The 22,416-nt window shown below is 42.2% G+C and overlaps 1 protein-coding gene across 1 annotated transcript in view; it reads left to right on the top strand.

Moving 5' to 3' along the window:
- The window catches only part of LOC111647625 (uncharacterized), a 52,529-nt gene extending 37,138 nt beyond the window's left edge, over positions 1-15,391 (top strand). Inside the window, exons 6-14 of the mRNA XM_023397257.2 lie at positions 1,225-1,340; positions 1,493-1,661; positions 6,343-6,473; positions 6,672-6,755; positions 7,488-7,517; positions 7,657-7,725; positions 7,820-7,933; positions 9,831-9,959; positions 10,601-15,391. Of these exons, the coding sequence (XP_023253025.1) occupies positions 1,225-1,340; positions 1,493-1,661; positions 6,343-6,473; positions 6,672-6,755; positions 7,488-7,517; positions 7,657-7,725; positions 7,820-7,933; positions 9,831-9,959; positions 10,601-10,693 (935 nt within the window). The 3' untranslated portion in view covers positions 10,694-15,391. The remainder of the gene's footprint in view (positions 1-1,224; positions 1,341-1,492; positions 1,662-6,342; positions 6,474-6,671; positions 6,756-7,487; positions 7,518-7,656; positions 7,726-7,819; positions 7,934-9,830; positions 9,960-10,600) is intronic.
- Positions 15,392-22,416: the final 7,025 nt, after the last annotated feature.

The following is a 22,416-nucleotide window of genomic DNA, read 5'->3' as shown; positions in this document are numbered from 1 at the left end:
TGGTCGGAGTTAGACACATACTGCTACATTCATATACATTTTTCAAACAATAAACAAACCTTTTCTTACCATAAAACACAGACAATTTTAACCACACTCTGAACCTGAGCTGTACAAAACGGAAACCATGTCAAACATGCAAACAATAACAATAATAATGTAAGTATATTAACCCACTGATGGCTCTGTATGCCACACTAACAGCATGGTCTGTTTGTGGATGAGGGGTCCCTTGTCTCTGTTTCCTATCAATTTGATAGTTTGATGGTGGGAAGAGTCGCAAAGTGTCAATTGGGGGTCCCTAACTCTGCATGTCCTTATAATGAACTTCCTTAATGGCTTGTGACTGATGCCAGGCCACGTATGTACGCTACACAGTCTACTGTGAGCAGGCTGGCAAGAGAGCTGTTGTCTCAGGTAGCAGGGCTGACCTGTGCTGGGGCCTTGTTGCTCTTTTAAGAGCCGAGAGGGTAGAGGAGCTGCTCTCCTGAGCAAGCCAAAAAGAGAAGCGAGAGAACAGAGAGGGCAATCTGTTTTTTTTTGGTGACACCCTGGTGGGTGTCATCAAAAACTGACTGGTCAGTGAGGTCCCTGGAGGAGGGTCATCCCCAGGTGTGAACAGTGAGGAACTGTGGGGAAGTGAGTTCCTTTGCCTGTGGAGCAAAGAAACACGTGGTTTCCAGAAACTTGAATGTACTAGAGTCCCAACACTTGTTTACAGAGCATTTGAACTTTAAAAAATGTATCTTAATAAACTGAAATCTAAGTTATTTTATTGGGCAGGGCATGCTTCATCACAGTCTTGAAGTTGAAAACATTTAAGGTCACAGGTGCAGAGAGCTAGGTTGAAAGCTTATAAAGAACAAACCGTAACTTCGAGCAGCCGAGTGGGAAGGTCTGTTCACATCAGTGTCTCACTGTTGATCTTTGAAACATGACCTCATTACCACAAACTGCACAAGCACACAACACAACAAAAGAGGCTCAAGGTCCTGGGAATAATGTGTGTGTCAATAACAGCTGTCTCTGCTGGTGTATTATATTTATGTTATTATGCTTCATGTCTTTTATCAGAATAACAATCTGGTTTATTGCCAAGTAGGTTTTCAACATAAAAGGAATTTGCTTTGGTGTTTTGGTTCTCAGGATCAAGACACAAATGTAACATCATAACAACGTGTCTTCCTTTTCTCTCTCTCTCTTTAATCCTCCTCTCTCTTCCAGCCAGACATAACTTTGTGAAGTGTGTAGCAGGAGAGAGTCTCTACATCTCACTGGAGGGAATCGACCTTGCCGACTCCATCCTCATCTTCTCTGGACAGACTTCCAATGTGACACTGGTGAGGCTGGATAGTGGATGGATCGATGTGTGCATGCGTGTGTGCGTGCGTGTGTGCGTGCGTAGGTGTGTGTGTGGGATAATTGGGAGGTGTGTTTAATGGGGTTTTTCAGGTGGACCTGGTTTCTGGACACAGGACTTTGTCTCCTTCAGGTGCGTGATGGTGCTCCGGTGTCCCAGGACCTTCCCGATTACTGGGACCGGGTTCAGACCCACGCCCAGAACATCGAGATCAGGAACGTGAACTACACTGATGAGGGACATTACTACCTGAAAGACCGCAGGAACCGTGTGGTGTCTGTGACCAGGATGGACCTGACAGGTGGGTCTTGATTTGTTCTTTATTTCTTTGGTGGACCCCCTTCAGCTTGGTCCACAACATATTTGAGTGTCTGAATCAGAGAGCAGGAGGAGATGTAGAAACACACCAGCAGCTGATGTTCAGGCTTCCTGCTGCCACCCACACCTTAGTGGTACCACACCTGCCTGTCAGCTCCACCTAGTACTACGCCACATAGTATAACAGCACTGGGACTTTTAACTACATGTATCACTCCTCTTCACAGATGTTTTATTAACCATTAATTTGCGTCACATTAACAGTCATTATCTTTTTTAGATTGTAACCAACAAATGTAACATCATCCCATGGGGGGGGCCTGGGTTTTTTTTATTCATGGATTTTAATTTAATGGTGGTGCCTTCACTTAACAGGAAAAATATGAAATATTGATGTCTAAATCCCATTAAGAATTAATTTTTTTCTCTTTTTTTAATATTCCCTTTTTAACTCACAACAAGCCTTAATGAGATGTAAATACCTTAGAAAGATGAAAATATGACACAAAGACAGTACTGTAAATTTAAATGAAGAATTTAGCTAAATAAAATTTGGTTTAAATGGATATAAAAAAGAAATCACACACGTGTCTCAAAAACACTGAAATGTACTTCCCTTTTCAATATAAAACTTTTCAGCTTTCAGTTCAACTCAATCTATCAATCTATCAATAGTTACCCTTTAATTTCAGCTTTAAACTATGACTTTAAACTTTTTTTCTTTTACCAACTTCGCACAAGCACATATACACACTAGCACACACTCAAGTTTGCAACCAAAAATAAAATAGTGTCCTTTAAATCAAGAAATCAAAACCGTTGCAGGCCTGAGTCATTGCTTGGGAAAAACAAATGGACGGTTCACTTGCTACTGCAAGCAAAGAAAATTGAACCACATGCACTGGTTAGTTTTTACGTACAAATCCATCAGTTCTCATTTGCAACATGAGTGAAAGTTGAAGAGCAAGGCAATGGTTGACAAGGCGTCCAGTCAATGAGGTTACAGGCTGGCGACAACAGTCCTGAGGGAGTGAGAGTTGAATGGGAGACTTTCACTCATCCAGAAGGTCCAAAGAGTATTTTCTGGTCCACTTATGCATGCTTCTCAAAATCCGTCACTCGTCGGTTAATTCTGCATCCATGGAAGTATTGTACTGATTTACTTTCTGCAGCTTATTTAGCTCATTTCTGGCTCACCTGAGTGTATTGTCTCCTTTAGCCCATGGCTTCCATCTATGGGTTCGCCATTACATCCCGCCCCTCTACCTTTCTGATAGGGCAGACAAGATGTAACTACCAATGCAACTAAGAAAACAAAAGATAGACAACTTAACACCCTCTGAGATTAAGTTGTGAGCTGAACACGCTATTCTTTGTTCACGGTAAACAAACCTGTTTGAATTTCAATAAACTTTATTAACACGATGACAAAGATTTATTAGTCCACTTATATCTCTGTTTTTTTAATCCCTGATTAAGTTTTTGTTTTTTTAAAACACAAATGAAATGATTTTATCATGACATTTTATCTTTTTTGTTAAGAACATATTTATTTTAATTTTTTGTCAACAATTATTCCTCTGAAATATTATAGCTATATATACATAATTGTAGCTTTTTAGACTGGGCTACACAAAGATGAAAATATTTCCAGAAATAACATTTGAACTGAATGATGTCTGGTCATCAGAAGAGGATGAAGGGAAGAAGCCTGGATACCTCAGCGCACACCTGAGATAACGGGTAGATGAAGTAGCAAGCTAGTGCGCACTGTGCAGGTCATAACATGTTTATGTGTAAATAGCATCAGTCCAGTACCAGTCCAGTTGCAGAACTATTTGTGTTGGCGTAGCCAAATAAATGATAAAATAAACAAACAAATCCTAGTCTGTTGTTGTTTATTTAACTAATATGGCGCTCGTAGAACTGTTGTATAAGTGATGTTTAGGGCTGGCCATACGGCCTATAAGTAATATTGCGATACAAGGTATATATCGTGATATTCTTTATAGAACACATGGCTTAAAGTTCTCTGGCACTGTGCTGGTGGGCCATTTTAGAACTGAGGAGGGAGACAAAACAGTGAAGCGTCAAAGAGAGTTTATCTGTGTTGAGAGATGGTAACTGAAACTAGAGGCAGACGAGCTGGTTCAGAGAAGAAATGGAAGCGAACACGCTGTCTGCCTCACTGCTGCTGCAGTTCTGTCTTTATATGTACAGTTTGACTTTAGTTTACCCTCATTCGGAGAGAAAGAGAGCGAGTGAGAGCCCTTCACCTATTAAATTATTAACATAATATGATTATAACCAACACTGTGTTTCTGCTGTGACCATCTAGTTCATGTGTCTCCTCTGTCTCTCCATACAGCTGCTAAAATGGTTAAAAATATAAGTAATACATTTTTTTCATGTCTGTGTCATATAAAGTCCAGACATTGAAACGGGTCAGTTATGTATTATGTTGCTGGTATCATATCAGTGTGACTATCAACAGCAGCAAAGCATGAGAGTCTCTTTATGCATCAAAGGGTTAAATCTTGTATTTATGAAGTTCTCAGGGCTTAAAGAAGGAAAATGTCTGTGGCTGAAATGTGTTGGGCTGTGGCGACAAGAACACCAAATCTAATGGTTTTTAAATGTGAATCCTCACGTTAACTTGAAAAGGTCCAAATGGAAGAAAAATGCAAAATCTACTCACCCATTCCTCAATGGGAAACCAGAGTCTGGTAACTGTATCCAAGTCCAAGCACAACTTTCAAAGCCAAAAAGACAGCCTATCCTATACGCTTACCTTTAAACTGTTCAGCACTTGTTCCTCCGTTGGTCTCTAAACAGTGTATGAGACATAACAGACTTACTGTTGTCAGACCATTGATAAATTAGTCCAAAAGATTGATGATGATATGAAAACAAAACCAAAAGCCTATTTATTGCAGGGCTTTTTCAAAGGAGCGCGGCCATGTTTATTATTGATCTGACACGTCACTGAGCCGAAGTGTGAACAAAGGTTTTAATTAATAAAGTATGTCTACTGGATTCATCTAAAATATAGGGTTCCTTATGGCTGCACATATATATATATCCCCAAGAATATTTTCAATAGACATTTAATGATCTATTTTCTAGTTTAAAACCGCCCCAACACAGTACTGGAGAACTTTAAGCCATGGCAACACGAACGTTCTGGCTATGAATGTCACCTGATCGGGACGAAAGTACGTGACATACTGCTGTAACCAGCACTGATGTGAACAGCATCACAAACACTGAATGGACATATTTCAAACAGAGAATATGGACCATTTAGTTTGTAGCTAGCTTTGTACGTCTTTCAGCCTCCTCTCTCCTCCTGTCAGCCGGACCTTGTGAATTTTGCATTGTATGCAATACGCTGAAAGCTGCTAACGAACAGACTGTAAATAAAGATGGACGTTGGCTCTGTGACGTCACCCACAGGTTTCTGAAGCTCAGAACTAGCTGCTCTGCCATCTTCACAGTGTCTGACACTGCCCCTAACTACCAGCTTATCAAAACATGGCTAGCATATGTTCCCGTTAGCATCGTTAGCACAGCTGGGCATCTTGCTCAAAGGCTAACCTAAGGCTAATTCATTTGCAGGCAGGTTAATCAACTAAGCTAACAAGACAAGGGATGGCGAGCGCAGACACAATACCTGCTAATTAGTGCTAACATATACATAGAATAATACTAGAATTTCAGACTTCCTCATGTTCTGTTTGTTAATTAACCAACAAGTCAAATTATCTGTCTGATATTTACATTAAAAGTTAAACACATAGAGGTCACGTTCAGTGGCTGAATTAGCTGAGGAGACACTGAACAGACAGCTAGCAACCTGTGATGGTACTCAAAGCTGCCACGCCCTCAGTTCTTCATAACTTTAGTCCTTGATAAAATGTAAACAGGTGAGTTATATAAACAGCTCTCATGGAGGAGGAAATTAGCTATAGGGACCAGAACTGTTTTTGTAACAGGCTGTAAACATGTTTATTTCTGCTGTAAAGTTGGACATTTTAACATGGGAGTCTATGGGGATTGAAGAGACGAGGCTCTGAGCCTCTCATCTGATTGGCTGACTGTTTTCTAAGTGATCCAACAAAAATATAGCAGCTTTCAGGTAAAACACTCAGAGAAACTAAATCCTTCAAGGTTGGATGGTGGTTCCAGGTGGGCGGGGCTTGTGACTGCCTTGTTACGACATCAGAAAGTTTCAGAAGTCCTGACCGCTAGTTTTATGGCTCAGTTTCTGAATACAGGCTGTGTGTATTTCTCTGTGGACTGAGGCTTTGATACGTTCACAGTATTAATATAGAACATAGACCTGCTTTATAATCAAACAACACATGGACATCTACCTTTAGACTGGATGGAGCTTTAATATATTGATCAGGTTGTTGGAATGAATGAGAACTGGCCTTTGATTGTCTATCCTCTCATGCTAGTAGTCTTAGTGTGATGGGGTTGGTTTTAAAACCATTTCCTGCCTTGGAAACCCCCAAAACCTGGGAACAAAGGGCTGGAAACCTAGAAAGTTCTGCAGCTGTAAGACTGGCAGTGGATGTAAGGACAGGTGTTCTGAAGTGGGATACTGAGTTTACCTGGATCATGGCTGACTGTCAACCTGGTTTCTTTTCCCCCTGCAGACCAGCATGATTACTCAGGAGGAAACCCCCTCATGGCTCTGCTCTTACTGCTGGGCATCCCAGCTGGGATCTGCTGCTGTTGTCGGAAGAAGATCTTCAAGAAGAAAGCCACCAACGCTGCGTCACTGCAGGTACTGATAGCAAGCACATAGCAGAAATAGATGTAAAATTGGCAAATCATTTAATATGAAACCAAATTAATACAAAAGTAAGTCAAAGTTGTTAGAAAAAGTTAAATAAATGTTATAATTGTAAACTAAATATCTTTAAATGATGCTCATTAATGAAAGTAATCAGTAAAATTACTGTATGTATCTGTGTCTCTCCAGAACACCCCCGTTGCAGTCCAAGCCCCGCCCAGTGGTCCTGTTGGACCCTCCCCTCCCTACAGCGCTCCTGGACAGCCGGGGGCGGTGAGACCCTCTTCATCACTCTCATGGATGTCGATAATAATAATAACTTTATTTTTATTGCACTTTTCAAAACAGACCTACAGAGTGTGCACAACATAAAAACAGAACAAAGCAATAAAAGACACAGAGCAGAGAGACAACGTGTCAGTTAGCATCGCCAGTAACCAGGGAGGATTACAAACACGTGTTAAAACAATGAGATCAATAGAGCAACAAAAGAAAATAAAACCAAAGATAAAAGCTTTTAAATCAAGAATTAAAAGCTGCTTTATACAGATGTGCTCTCAGCAGTGATTTAAACATGCAACCACTTAGGGCTCTAATGTTTTTAGGCCAGACTTTGGCACAGACAGCAGAGTTTTCTTCATGGGGGAGAGCAGGTTTGAGATGTAAGAAGGTGTCAAACTGGACAGACCCTTCAAAGTGATCATAAGTATTTTGAAGCCGATGTGAGGAGGATTAACTGGGTGTAATATGATCAAATGTTTTGGAACCAGTTCATAGTCTAGCTGCAGCGTTTTGTATGAGTTGAAGGGACTGAAGAGGTAGACAGAGAGTTGCAGTGGTCAAGATGTAATAAGATGAATGTATTTAAAACCTCCAAATCAGTGACAGAAATCATGTTCTCTAGCTGGACAACCCGAATATCACTCCTACATGTTGATCCTTGTGTATATGAATGTGTCTGGTGTTGATGTGTCACTAAATCATGTCTGTGTTGTCTGTTTGCAGGTGTACTACCATGGCCCTGACCCCTCCCTGGTACATGACACACACTTCACTTAATCTGATTCTCTGTACCTGATCCCTGTCACACAGACTGTGTTGCTCAAGTGTTTTTTCCTGTGTGTGTGTGTGTGTGTGTGTGTGTGTGTGCGCATGTGTGTGTGTGTGTGTGTAGGGTCCTGCAGTCCATCCGCCCCCTTCGACCACTGGCCCAGGACAGTGGAATGGCCCCCCTCCCTACCCAGTAAGTATCACACAACAGGCCTTAAATACAGTTGGACTTGACTCTGTTCAGGTCACAGTGTCCACACTTCCTGTTCCCCTGTCTCCCTCTGCAGAACTTCAACCCAGCCTACCCACCTGCTGGTCCGGCTATGATCCCCCCAGCCCAGCCTCCACAATGGAACGGTCCACCATCAGGCCAGTACCCCCCCGGACCTGGAGCTCCAATGGTACGACCTTTAAATGAGAGGAATGCTGGTCATTTCATTGTTTGACCTTTGACCTTTTGGGTGCTATACTTGGGGGGGGGGGGGGGGGGGGCTTTTAGAACTGACACCTATGCAGCAAACACTCGGTGAAAATGAGCCTTTCTAAATTTTCCCACTCTTCCAGATCTTTTCTCTTGACTTTCTCTCTTCAGGGCCACTGCCCAATCCCTGGGGGCATGAGAAACTTAAATGTATTATGAATTTAAATAGGTATTTGCCTTTAAACCAGCTCCAGTTATTTTCGTACACCTGCTCACAGTTCTCCAGGTTCTGATCAGGTAGGTTGTTCCTTCATCTTGGAGAACCTGCCTCAGTTCTTCGTGTGATCCAGACTGAGTCCAGAGATCAGGTCTCTGTGTTCCAGACCACTTGCTGCAAGACTCTTGGTTTTCCTTGTCTCTGAAGACAGTTCTCTATAAGTCTGTGAGTCGTTGTTCCGCTGCAGGATGAATCTGGACCAATCACACGCCTCTTGATGATCATGATGATCATCATGATCATCATGATCATGAAGATGCACAGTACCATAATTACATGATACCTCAGTAACACCTTGACAAACTTCTTTAAAATTTGGTACAAACATTCACTCGGACTGGAGGATGAACTGATTAGATTTTGGTGGTCAAAGGTCAAGGTTTAGCCATTACTCAAGACTTCAGACAGAAATTATGACTAAACTTCACACCAATGATAAACATTTAATATAACTCTGGATAAACATGATGTTCCTAGGGATGGACATTTCAAGCAAAAATACTATTCGAAATTCATTGATTATTCTTCGAAGTCGGCCACAATGGTATTGCAAGTGGGCCGACAAATCATTTTTAAAACAGAAACATTTTCGTGAAAAGATGTAATAAAAAATATAAATATAAATAATGTTTTTGAATGTTTTGAAAATAAATTATCTTTTAAAACATTTTAAAATGTTGAAAAACTTAAGTCAATGCTAGGAACTTTTATGTTGTTGTGGGCCAGACCACATCGTATATTTGTTTGTATCTGGGTCTAATTCAATCCTGAAAGTTTGACCATTATATTTAAAATAAAAAGTGCCCTGAGAACGTATTATTTGGCCTCTGTATTGTTGCAGGGTCAGATATGGGCCACCAATATTTTAGAGATTTTCAAGTGGGGAATGGGTTGGAGCCACTCAACTATCACATATTTGTGTTTAGAGAAATGAGCATGTGACATGGTCTGAATGAAGACAGGAGCACCATATGTTTACAGTGGGTCCGCCGTGGAAAACTCTCCTTCTGACACACACAAGTCTGTCGCTGCTCATTTTGCAGGTCATTGATATTTGTTTCGGTTTTCCACTAGTCCAGGGGGTTGATGTGTAAAAGGGGACACTTGTCCTGGCAGTACCGATTTAGTGCACGCTGTGATACTATACAGCCTGTTCCATCCACTATACACTATTGTTCCATCGTAAAAAAACTGGGAAATTACATTTTTTTTTAAATCAACATGATAGTTGCATAAACTATTTGATTTTTCCAAATGTAATGCCTATTTGTATATTTAAAAATCATGACCCATCTCTAGCTGTAACCTGAAAGTAGGCTGAGTGATGGAGTGATACGACCACAAGCAGGTGACTCTAGTTTTCTCCTGTTTCCTGAACAGAAGTGTCAAGAGTTGACGTAAAAGGGGGATCTGGAGTATAACACAGAGTGGAGCAGGTTAAATTCAATATGTCTGCTGCTGTATTTACTGTTGTTCTGTGCAATCTGAACTGTTATCTCCCTCTATGAGTGCTAACTTGTAAACAGCTTTCTGTCTGTGTGTTTACGTGTGTGTTTACGCGTGTGTGTGTTTGTGTGTGTGCGTGTGTGTGTGTGTGTAGGGCTACGCTCCAGCTCCCGTCATGTATAGCAGTCCTCCACCTGCAACAGGTGAACCTGTGAAAGAGCAGGTCAATCTGGAGAACATGGCTCCCTCAACTGCCGACCCCCTGCTGTCTGCCACACCACAGGTAGGGGTGGGGGGGTGAAAAGAGTGAGCTCATTGTCAGACACCATATAGACTCTTTTTACTTTTAGTTATCAGGGTTTTTTTCTAAAAATGTGGGTAAACCTGTTTAAAAGGTGATTGACTCCTTTTACACTGCCTGAGAGGACACACACACACAAACTGGTAAAACAGATGTGTAGAGTCTCATCCTCAGGTTGATGCTCCTGTCAGTGTCAGAGTCTCCATGTGAGACGCTTCCATCTGTGATTGTGTTTTTAAAATTTACTGTCAGAGGAAGGTATGGCTTCTGTGTGTCTGGTGTTGTAACAGCACCGTGCTGCAAAGGTGACAGGTGTGTTATAGTGTCTGTCTCTGGGAGACGCTGCAGCAGGAAATAAGTGCAAATTAACGAGTTCATCTGGGTGTTTTGTTTACATCACTGACTATCAGAGCCGATGAATACCTGCGTCTACTGCAGAGTCATGTGACCCAGGTGTGAATGCTAACTGTTTCCTTCTCCATTGCAGACAGAAGCCTGATGTTGGCAGGTCTTAGCAGGTGTTTTGACCAGGGGGAAAGAAAAGAAAACAGCATATACACATGTGATAATATTAACATGGAAACAAACTCAACATGTGTTTCATTCCCTCCCCCACCCCCCAGGCTGAAGCTGCATCCTCTCCTGTGGCCCCCACCGGTGATGGTGCCTACCAGTTCAAGATCAACGGAGGGAACAGCGCCACCAACTTCCTGTAGGGACGCTGCCCTCTGGAGCAGCCCCCTTCCCTCTGATGTCACAGCCCCCCCCCACACACACACACACACACACACACACACACACACACACACACACACCATTTTGCACTCCTCTGTCTAAGCATTCAACACAGGGATTCAAAATGACATTGGTGGAAAGAAAGGACAGCATGTGGACATTGGATTGTCTTCTTTGCCTCTTTGCTTGGATGTGAGTGAAACCCTGAGCAGAGGTCAGTGTCACTGTGGAGGAGTCAATCACGACTCCAGAGACAAGGAGACTAAGACAGACCATGTGTTCACATGTGGATCAGAGATGATGAGTGAATCTCAACAGCAGGGCTGACTCCACTTTCCACAACCTTTCTAGATGCCAGTAACACATGATGGTTTTTTTTATCTACATTTTCACTGAGCCCAGTCCTGTTCATGTCTTTTTCTGTGATTCTTTTTTTTTATATTTCTGACCAGTGAGAGCTGAAACCAAGGAATCCAGAAAAAGGCTTGAGATTTACTCAAAAGTCTACCAAAGGAACCAGGAACCTTAAGAGGAAAGACTGAAGATCAATCAGTAGAAAGAGCTAACAGAAAGAGGTGTTTCACTGACCAATAAGGAGCCCTGAGGTGTGTTCAGCCTGAAACATCTGTCTCACATTTGACAGGTGACATGTATACAAACAGTCTGTAGACCTGAGGCCTGTACTATGAAATAAGTTCAGACAGGATAACTTTTAGTTATCTGGCTTGACTAAACCTAACATTGGCCGTCCTGATAACCCGTACTACACTGGTTCAGTTAACCCTGGGTTGACCAGGTACGAGTGCATTAATGTGGAAGAGGTGGAGTTGTTAAATGTAAGCAACATTGTCTGAACCATGAGTTAAGTACTTAACATGATATGAAAAGACACGCTGAGACTTGCCAGTACATTCGGTTATAACCACGTCCAACAGTGATGTAAACAATATGATCACATGACTGGAATGCAAAAATATTATTGCTATGTTGTCTAAATATAATTTATATTAAAGTCAGAGTAGAGATATATTGAAAGTAAGTGCATGAATTACCATTACGTTTAAGTATTTTCGCTTTTTTGTCTGATGATGAACAAACTGTTATGAACATGAGATGCAGGTAAAACAGTTAAAGTTGATGTCAGACTGTTTTTGCTGCAGAGAGGAGAGAAAGAAAAGAGGAGAGAAGTAGTTTATGTCTGATGAAATAATTGACAGTGTGTGGCTAATTTTTCTAATCAAAGACATCAGATGTTTAGTTTTTATTTCCAGTTGTGGTCACAGAGTCTCCTCATGTTATTCTGAGCTACAGCGATGAAGAAGAGAGTAGAAAGCATCGACACTGTCCGAAATCCTGTTGGATTAAAGAATATTTGTTCAATTAAAATGAAGATATAGCCTAATAGTTATTATATATTTATTTAGACTGATAATCTCTTCATGCATTTTTTAGAAGTTTTTGTTTTAAAACCAGAGTGGACACATGGAAAGACCCCAAACTATTCCACTTATTTTATATCTACTGCTCATTATTATTGATCCCTTTATTGTAAACTCTTTTGTCCCTGTCAGGACCTTGTAGGAATGATGACTCCGTTTTTAGAGTGATTTGATTGGTCAGTAGTTTGGCTGTTGACAGGTTTTGATCAGATCTTCTGAAGGTACTCTGCGCCGGAACAGGTTAGGAGTTCAGCGTGGTTTACCATGTAAACAAGTTGACCACTGTCACAGGACCAAAAACCCAGAGTTAAACCTGAAGTTACCTCAATAACCTTAAATCCTGCTTCGTAGTACAGGCCTCTGACCAGAGGGTGGAGGTAGAAACAGGCACTGAGCTTAGCAACACCTGGTTATTATTTACCTCTGTACCTGGTGAGGTGAAGTCATACAGCTCTGTGATGCATGTGACCAGTTAGTAGACTGTGTAATATCTCCATACAGTCCAGCCACAGACTGTCAATAAAGATAACGTTGCCTTCATGACGTCACCCACGGGTTTCTGAAGGTCAGAGTGAGCTGCTCCACCATTGCCATCTTGGCAGTGTCTGACTCAGCCCGCTATTGGGATTGACTCACTGTTGGAGCCAGACTGTAGTGGTCATTAAATAAACTGCAGCTTTTAGCCTGATTCAGACTCGGAGGTTGATGGTTGAGTTCAGCCCAAACATCGTGATATACAATATTTATAATATAATAATTTATTGTATTGTTGGTCAGGCTTGGCATAAGAGTGGACAAAAATGCCTTTTGAAATAAGAAAAATAGCATATAGTGGGAAATATTGTAGTTGAGTCCTGGTCCCTGTCCAACTATGGCCCATCTACGTTGCCTGGAGTCAACATACAGTCTGAACACACCTCAAGGACCTGGTCTCACCAGTTATAATTAATGTAACTGTAGGCGGTGCCCAAAGCCAACTCAGCACAAAGACCACCCAGCATCACTACTGAAATAATCATACAGAGTTCTGCTGCCCTCTGTCCTGGATCTGGGACATCATGTGTGTCAGCTGCAGCTTCTTTTAAAATATACTTTATAATGAAATTACACATCCCTCTAACATGGAAGACTTTACTTGGACTGCAGTCCATCCTTTTCTCTCAGCAGCGCCTGTCAGGTGCAAGTATGGCCCGGGCATCAGCAGAGTAGCCGCCTGAGAGACAATAGCTAAAAAAAGTCGCTACCTCACTTTTGGACTCTGTGCCTCTTTACAGGTCAACACAGTCAAGACAGTTTGTATAAATCTGTGTGTCAACATGAACTCACTAACTCCTCTGACAGTGACACTGTCCTTCATCCAAATGAACTTGGTTCGGTGCTAAGTCTGGCTGTTGTACATGCTAACAACTAAACCGTAAGAATGCTACCAGAAAAGCAACGTCACCGGCTTCTCACTGTGTCCTCATGCCTTCTTACTCTTACAGCAGAAACACATATCACTCCTCACACACCATCAGCCTTTACTTACAGTGGAGAACATGTAGCTTTGTGGTGCAGACATACAGGAGAACAGAGCGATGCCAAACTACACAGACCAAGTACCACTGTACCGACACCTCTTGTTCATGTTGATCCCTTGTGAACTGATTTACTCAGTGTTAGCCTGCTGATCGTGTCCCTCCTGATAGGTGGGGTGAAGGTCAGAAACCAAAAGCCTTCTTCACTCATCTGTGAATATCACAGATTCATGTCTCTGCCAAGGTCCTGTCATCTTTACAATGTCTTAGTCTTTTCATTGTGTTTGTTGAGGTGAGTTAACACATTGAACCTTGATTACCTGTAGACCAGATGTCACAGATCTCATCTGAGGTCATGACCTGCATCTAGGCAACAAGGTTTTGTTAAACGGGGATGACCCTCCGGTCAGCTGATCACACAAAGAAGCAGCAGCGGAACAGTCCTCATACTCCTTAACTAAGCTAGTCACATGATCTGAACATAATGAGTGCCTTTCCATCTCTCAGTGAGAAGGTGACCGTGGTCTCTCTTCTCCTCATCTTTGTGTCTGGTGGATTTTCTCTTTTCTCTCTTTTGAAGAGCAGGAAGACTGTACGTTCAGACTAAGCAACACTTTATGTGCTATGACAGTAGTTAGCATGAAATTCCGGCCTATTTTCACAAAATATATTACAGTTTTGTTCTTCATTCTGATTGGTCGCAACCAAATCGCCTCGCAGCGTCACAGCTCATTACCATAGAATTACCTGGACTAATTCTACTTGCCGCAGACCCACTGCCTCACAGCCAAGAGCTCACACAGGAAATGAATGACTTCCTGTCACATCGACGTTCTCCTCCGGTCTATTGTTTTCATCATCGTTTCTAAGAAAGCCTACAACAGACGTTTGCAGTGCAATAAAGCACGATCAACAACTTGAATCTCCCCCATATTAACAGGCTAACAGTAGTGTCGCACAAATGATGATGCTGGCCTGTCCGTTGCTTTATGGCGTCATCATTGTTGTACAGCCTTCATATTCTTCGTACCGCCACCTACTGGACTGGAGGTGTAGTGCATTCCATTGCTTTTCCATACGTCATCGCTTGATTTGCATAATCTTCCAAGGATTTTAAGCCTTGGTGAAAACACAGTCAACAATGGGCCACAGAAACTTTTCAGTCCTGAAGAAACTGTGGTTTACATAATGGTGAAAATGTCCATTTTATTTTCTTTTTCCTGTGTGTGTGTGTGTGTGTGTGTGTGTGTGTGTGTGTGTGTGTGTGTGTGTGTGTGTGTGTGTGTGTGGCCCTATATTCATAGGGTCCAAAAACCAGGAGCCCACTACACACCCCTCAACTTTAAGTGGCAGTTTGAGGACAGAGAGCTGGTTTTAATTCATGATGGTTCAGGTTAGAGTAAGGGGTTTAGGAATGTATTATGTCAACAATGGGTCTCCACAAATATAGTAAAACAAGAATGTGAGTGTGTGTTTAAATGTGATCCATCATATTAACCAAGTGTAGTTGTAGTTAATAGTTGTGGGTGTTGATGGAGGGGGAGACTCTTCTTCTGTGTTGTTCTAGTCTCTCCAGCTCCATGTCCATCTGTGGGTTTTATAGCAGTGACCTCTGACCCTGGCCTCCTGCAGTACCTCTCATTTTATACCTCTTCATACTGTACATGTGTTTGCACCTGAAGTGTTTCAAACTAACTACGCATGAATAAAGTGACACTCTGGAGTTCGTGTGATCATTTTACAGATAGATAGATCGATCACATGGTAATGGTAGTGTTTTTTTTTAATTATTATTATCTTATTTAAGATGTTATTTTAGAATATGCACACAAACAATAAGGGATACATAAGCAGAACTCACACAAGACTAAACTAAGAAATAAAAAAAACGTGTGGAGGAGCCAGAGTACAGTATACAGAGACAGAGCTAACACAGTGTAGAGCTACAACAGCAGCAGCAAGTGGATGGTGGTCACAGACGAGGTGTGGGGGCTCAGAGCAGAGAGAAAGTGGATGATGTTGGAGAAGGAGAAGGATCTGAACTTATACCCAGTTCCACTGTAGAACTTACTCTTAAACTCCACCCTGACAGAGACACATGGGACAGAGCTCAGAGACAGACAGTGCGTCAACGACACACTTCACACACACAAAGAGGGGTTTAAATACATCAGAAAGTGTCATAAGTGTGTGTTTGCGTCACCAGTGCAGGCGGAGGGCATGTAGGAAAGCTCACAACCCCTCCATCACCAGTAGGATGGAAACAGTGAGTGTCAAGACGCAAAATAAGACCACCAGAGATACAGATCCCAACAGGCCACGTAAAGAGAAGGAAACACGCATCACCATCATCCACAGCACATCTGATAGTTCTGACAGAGAATCAAACACACACACTGTGAGGAAGATGATGATGAATAGGTACACACCTGGAGAGTCTGTCGTCAAATCCACTTTACATCTTCTACCAGACCAGCAACACCAGAGTGTGTATGTGTGTGTGTGTGTGTGTGTGTGTACACTCACATGCGTGTGCAAGGCTGAGGGCCCAAAGAGGTAGGAGGCCGTGTTGGACATGCATCCCAGACAGCACCCTAGGGTTTGAGTGGTCTGCTGCATAAACGCCTCAACTGCATCAAACTCCTGCAGCAACAGAAACACAGGTGTGTGTGTGTGTGTGTGTGTATATAGCACACACTGGATGTCAGAAGTATCTTCCTCACCTCCTCTTCCTTCTCCCTCCTGCCTCCTTCCAGGTCTCCCAGCAGAGCATTGATGGAGCTGGTGTCCATCACCATTGACTGCTCTCCTGCCTGAAACACACACACACACACACACTGCTGTGAAGTGTGTGAAGTGAAGCACTTATCTGTAAAGATCCATATAGTATAAAGATAGATGTCCATGCACACAGCCCTGTATTCAGAAACTGAGCCTTAAAACCAGCAGTCAGAACTTCTGGAACTTTGTGATGTCACAACAAAGCAGTCACAAAGCCGCGCCCACCTGGACCCACCATCCAACCATGCAGGATTTGGTTTTACCTGAAATCTGCTATATTTTTCTTGGCTTACTTAGAAAATAATCACAAAAGAATTATCTGAGCCTCCTCTCTTCTGATTGGCTCACTGACCTGTTGTTACTAGAGCTCCAGACAGAAGCCTGAGAGAGGAGATGTAAAACTACACTGAGATGAACCACAAATATATCTTCTTATGGATCAACACTTCAAATAAAACACAGAAAAAAAAGAAAATATAACACTGACATCCTTTCAGTATAAGTGTCCTGCATTAAACCTTTGAGTTAAAGTATCATCAGCAAAGTATGAAAATGTTCATTTATTGGATTAATATTATTGGTGTATTAACATGCGGCATCATAATGATGCATGTTGCTTATTTGAACGACTTTATTCTGTTTGACAAATTATCATCATCATCATCATCATCATCATCATCATATTTTAGAGGTTGATCATATATTCTGTGTGTAAATGTTAATCTATAAAGTAATGAACAACTCTGGCTGTGAAATAACATTACATTCATAAGGTTGCTTCAAATGGAAATAATCAAGCTCATGTACCTTAGTATTTGAGAAAATGTATTTAGTTACTTCGATTAACTATAAAACTACTGATGTTTAAGGAGGAATAAAAGATGCTGTCTGTACAAACAAAATTATTAGTTAAAGCCTGTGGTGTGTGTACAGTGTGACCATATAAAATACGACACTTAAAATCATTTCCTGTATCTGTGTCACATGGTTTCTCCTCTGCCCCGCCCCTTTAGGAGACCAGCAGCAGGTCTGAGTCTTTTCACCTGATCACAGATTATGATTCTTTCTCCTCATAGAAATAAATATTGGATCCATTTCTCATGAGCCTCAGATCTTCAGAACATTGTGACATTAAAATGTCTGTTGGTTCTGGTTCTGGTTTCAATCTCGCTTTCCAACCAGGTAAACAGAAGTTCAGAGGGACTTCTACATGAAACCATGAATTACAAGACAAAACTGAAATATTATTATTGACCTGTTTTTGGACGGAAAACAGGGAGTATCAGACTGATATAGCCTCTTTCTGGGTTGATCAGATATTAAGCTAACAGCTAAAAATGAGCTGCAAAATCAGGCGTACATTCAAACTGTATCTACTGTTATATTGTTGTGTACTGTATTATTTTGACATGGACAAGAAATTCATCAGTTAATGATCAAAAATAGCCCAAAGCTTTGTGCAGCAATACTAACAACAGGAACAACATACATTAAAGGGATAGTTGTGATGTTTTGCATGGGGTTGTGTGAGGTAGTCATGTATAGTCAGTACATTACCTGCAGTAGATTAAGATGAGCACGCTCCCAGTTAGGAAGGCTGACCAGCACTACCCGGCAGTGTCAGAGTGATGAGCTGCTGTAGGCAGGGCCACAAGAAAAAACCTGTTTTAGACACTTTTAAAAAACGCCTACCGAAACAATCCAATGTCTTTTTAAATCTAGCTTCATGTAGAATATTTTCACACCTACGGAGCACACTGTATTACACCGCTTTCTGATTCACTCCTGACCTGCGGCTGCAGCATAATACAGTGCACTCTGTAGGTGTGTTTGTGCGTAGGTATACGGTAGTTCAGCGGTTGAAAAATGTAGTGCCAAAAGCAAGTGCTGTTTTGACAGGAAGATACAGAGCTGCCCTAACCAGGAGCATGCTCATCATAATCTACTGTAGGTAATGTACAGACTATATATGACGACCTCACACAACCCTACATCATATAACCTTACCTATCACTTTAAAATCAGCTGCTGTCACATTTCATACCAGTTGCACAGGCCTGAATGAGCGAGCTGTCATTCTGTTACACAGAAAATGGATACCATTTGATAGCATTAAGAGCATCTTTGGTACAGTCCACGACCAAGAGCTGCTCCTTGACTGCACCACTTCCATCTTCCATTGTCAAAATTAAAAGATTTACGGCTGTGTGTCGACCACTGTGAGGGTAACACAAGCTTCCCTAGCAACAAAACTGATGCCAGAACCGTGGTGACCATCACTTTCTGGACAACCCCCTGCAGGAGGAGACAGAGTGGAGACAAGGAGGGGCTGACTGGTCAACAGGCGAGTGATTTCTGTCTCGGGTGAGAGTCACCTGGCCCGGGTGCAGCGGCAGGAATTCCTCACTGTGAGTGAGGAGGAGCACGTTGATGAAGAGCAGGAGGATGCTGGGTGCTTGGTTTGACTGGCCCGGCCACTTCCAAGCTATCAAAAGCACCAGGTAGCCAAACAGACCCAGCATGAAGACCAGCTGTGGGAGCAGAACCAGAAACACCCTGATCTGATCCACTGACCATGGTGTCTGGAGGCAGAGAGCGGACACTTCCTGTGGAAACGTCTCACACACATACTGCAGTACATCAGTAAAAGCACTGTGTTTTCAGCAACTGTAATTGAGGTAGGACAGACAGACTCCAAAGGTCATGTGAACAACTCCTATTATAATAGACATCTTCATCTTATAGGAGTTGAGAAAGGACAAGTGGTTGGTGGCAAGGTCAAGCAACATAGAGAACTAGAATCACCTTCCCGTGTTTCTATCCCCCCACCACTCAGACTAGTTCCAGGTCACATCCTTGTTTATCCAGAATTATATAAAATATTAACCATTTGTGTGATTTCTCAAGGTACACTGACCATGATCTTTGACCTTTGACCCACATAATCTAATCAATTCATCTTTGAGTCCAAATGAATGTTTGTACCAAGTTCTGTCAAGGTGTTTTTGAGATATTGTGTCCACGAGAATGAGACATCATAGTTAGGTTTTGTATCTAGGTGACATCTAGTGGCTTTAGTAATGATGACAGGAACAAAGGAAAAGGTGTCCACATCAGGAGGAGGTTGAGGGGGATGGATGAATGTGACACAGGGGAGCTGTGTTCGATTACCATTTTGCTTCTATTATCCATGACCGTTCGTTGTTATTATTGTAACCATGGCAACAAAGATCGTCTAATGTTGAGGAAGTACTTATTTTAACAAAATTACCATCTTTTTCTAAACCTACCCAACCATGACCATTATTATAGTAAGCATGGTGACAAAGGTAGGTAAGCCGCTCTTGGTACAGTCCGTGTGTTTATTATTGTAACCATAACAGCTGAGTTCTGGTACGCCTGCCGCCATAGGGGGTGCTGTTTCAGGAGGCACTCCTTTGGGTTGTATTATATATATATAATGTAATGCAATAGCATTAAAGGCATATATTATTATTCTGCATACTTATTCGTCTTATTCCTCTTCCATATCGAACTTTCAGCGCGTTACTAGTCCCGCAGCTTTGAGAAAACCCACACAATATATTGTGACATACACAAAATGTATAGTCACATTTTTGTTTTTTTAAGCTTGATAAGTCAGGAAAAATTAGTTTGGCAGCCACTTTTGACCTCCTTAATAGGTGCACTATACCTATGATGCCAATAGGTGGCAGTGTGAGACTAGGTGCTACTGGGACTCTGGACTTTATATTATGGGGAGCTGCCTTTGTGTCTCATTCTGACAAGAGCAGCCACACTTGAATGGTAGTTTTCATTGTCTCACTAATCCTGTTTCCTGTACATCGGCTATCATGAAATCAGCATATGACCATGTCCTACTAGATAGACTACTAAAACTTGCCTGAGTGTTACTGAATAAATTTGTGTACGTACAAACGAGCAAAGTTATGCTAGCTACCGGAGGTACCAAATCAACTTTAGTGCTACTTTTGTTGTGTCGCTATATTTAGACTCACCCAGCTACGCAGCTTTAACGAGCGTATGGGTAATCATATTCTCTGCTCCTGTATGTGTGTGTTATAAGCCTGAGGGTTTCTGAATTATAAGTGTTAATAAGTTCAGGTGAGGAACCTTCCACTCCGCCAGGTGGAAGACAGACTACTCTCCTGACCTGTGCTGGGTCAGCTCTTTGAATGGAACGCCCTATCCTGCTCAGATCCTCATCCTTGACGATTTTCCACACAGTCAACACCGGCCCTTGCTCGTACACGTTGGCCTACATCTCCCAGTCATAAACAGCCCAAGGAAGATGCGCTGGAACTTCCGCAAAGCCAACTGGAAGAAATACAATGAAACTCTGGATCGGAGTGTCGTCACAATCCCACTCACACCATCACTGTAGACGAAGCCTACAACCGCTCTGCAGCGCCATCTACAAAGCTGCCCACTCAGCAATCCCACGAGGCTACCGACCCCTCTACGTCCCATGCCTGGACGAAGAAAGCGCTGCACTCCTACAAGCCTACAACACATCAGGGGACCCTGAGATAGCAGACCACCATTAGCAAGATGAGACCATCTCATCTCACTAACTACAGCTCGGCGAAGGAAATGGGAGGAGACAGTAGCTGACCTGAACTTTACACACTCTAGCAGGAAATGTTGGAGCCTCATCCGCCGCCTAGGAGCTGCACAGAAGCCTCCCAGCCAAAACAGAGCATCTGTCACACCCAACCAAGTTGCATCCCACCTACTGACTATTGCAAAAGCAACTCAAGACAAACATACCAGAAGAGCAGTTACAACTGAGCTGAAGAAACACCAACGAGCGCTCAGAGAGGATAGAAATCCTGAGCCTTTTGAGGTTGCTGAACTGGAGAAAGTCCTGCAGGGCCTGAAATGTGGAAAGGCAGCAGGATATGACAACATCTCTCCAGAGTTCATTAAACACCTTGGCCCCCAAGCCCTAACCTGGCTGACACAATTCTACACCAGGATTGTAAAGACAAACTTGATCCCAAAGAAATGGCGGACAGCAAAAGTTATTGCCATACTAAAACCTGGCAAAGACCACAAACTACCAGCCAGCTACCACCTGATCTCCCTACTCAGCGTTCATTTTAAAATCCTGGAACGACTAATACTACAACATATTTCTCCAGGAGTAGAGGAAATTCTTTGTGTGTATCAGGCAGGTTTCCGCAAGGACCGCAGCACAGGAGAACAAGTACTGGCCCTATCCACCTTCACCGAAAATGGTTTTGAGAGCAGACTGAAGACAGGGACTGTGTTCCTCGACCTCACAGCCACCTATTATACGGTCTGGCACAAAGGCCTCCCACTCAAACTCACAAAAGCGCTCCCTTCCTGGGCAACGGCAATAATACAAACCCTGCTGATAAACAGAAGGTTCAGAGTTCACCTTCTTTTATTGCTTGTGTTCGTTTTGCAGATGTTTCCTTCTCACACTCTTTTTGGTGTTCCTTTCTGCACATGCTGAATGACCGTCCTGTTTCTCCGATATATGTTTTATTGCATGATAATCAGGGTATCTATATCGCATTTTGTCCTTCTGGTGTACTAATAACTGTCGTAGTTTCGCAAATGGGAAAATCACATCATGAAGTAAACTACTCCCACAGTTTTTGTGCTACAAAACTGTTCAACTATCAAAACATTCGGCTTTTTCTGTAGATCATCAGACGTATTCAACTTTTTTATATTATTTATAATTTTTGAAATATTTAGCTTTTAATGATTTATTTTTGCCATTCAAATGAATGGAGACCATGTTCAAATCCTTGAAAAATTCAGTCTCTTTAAACTTTAACAACTTCTTCTACTTTCAGCTACATATGAGGGAATTTTCTCTTGTCCATCTAATGAATGACTGACTCATGGTTAGAGGTCAGTGTGATGCCCTAGGTCTCTGTGCCACAGCTACTGCGTTAAATCTTACAGGCC

The sequence above is a fragment of the Seriola lalandi genome, unplaced genomic scaffold (assembly GCF_002814215.2).
Source record: "Seriola lalandi dorsalis isolate HSWRI2012SDOR001 ecotype SW California unplaced genomic scaffold, Sedor1 jcf7180002055006, whole genome shotgun sequence".
NCBI classification, from domain to species: Eukaryota; Metazoa; Chordata; class Actinopteri; order Carangiformes; family Carangidae; genus Seriola; species Seriola lalandi.
This window is presented reverse-complemented; position numbering and strand designations above follow the sequence as displayed.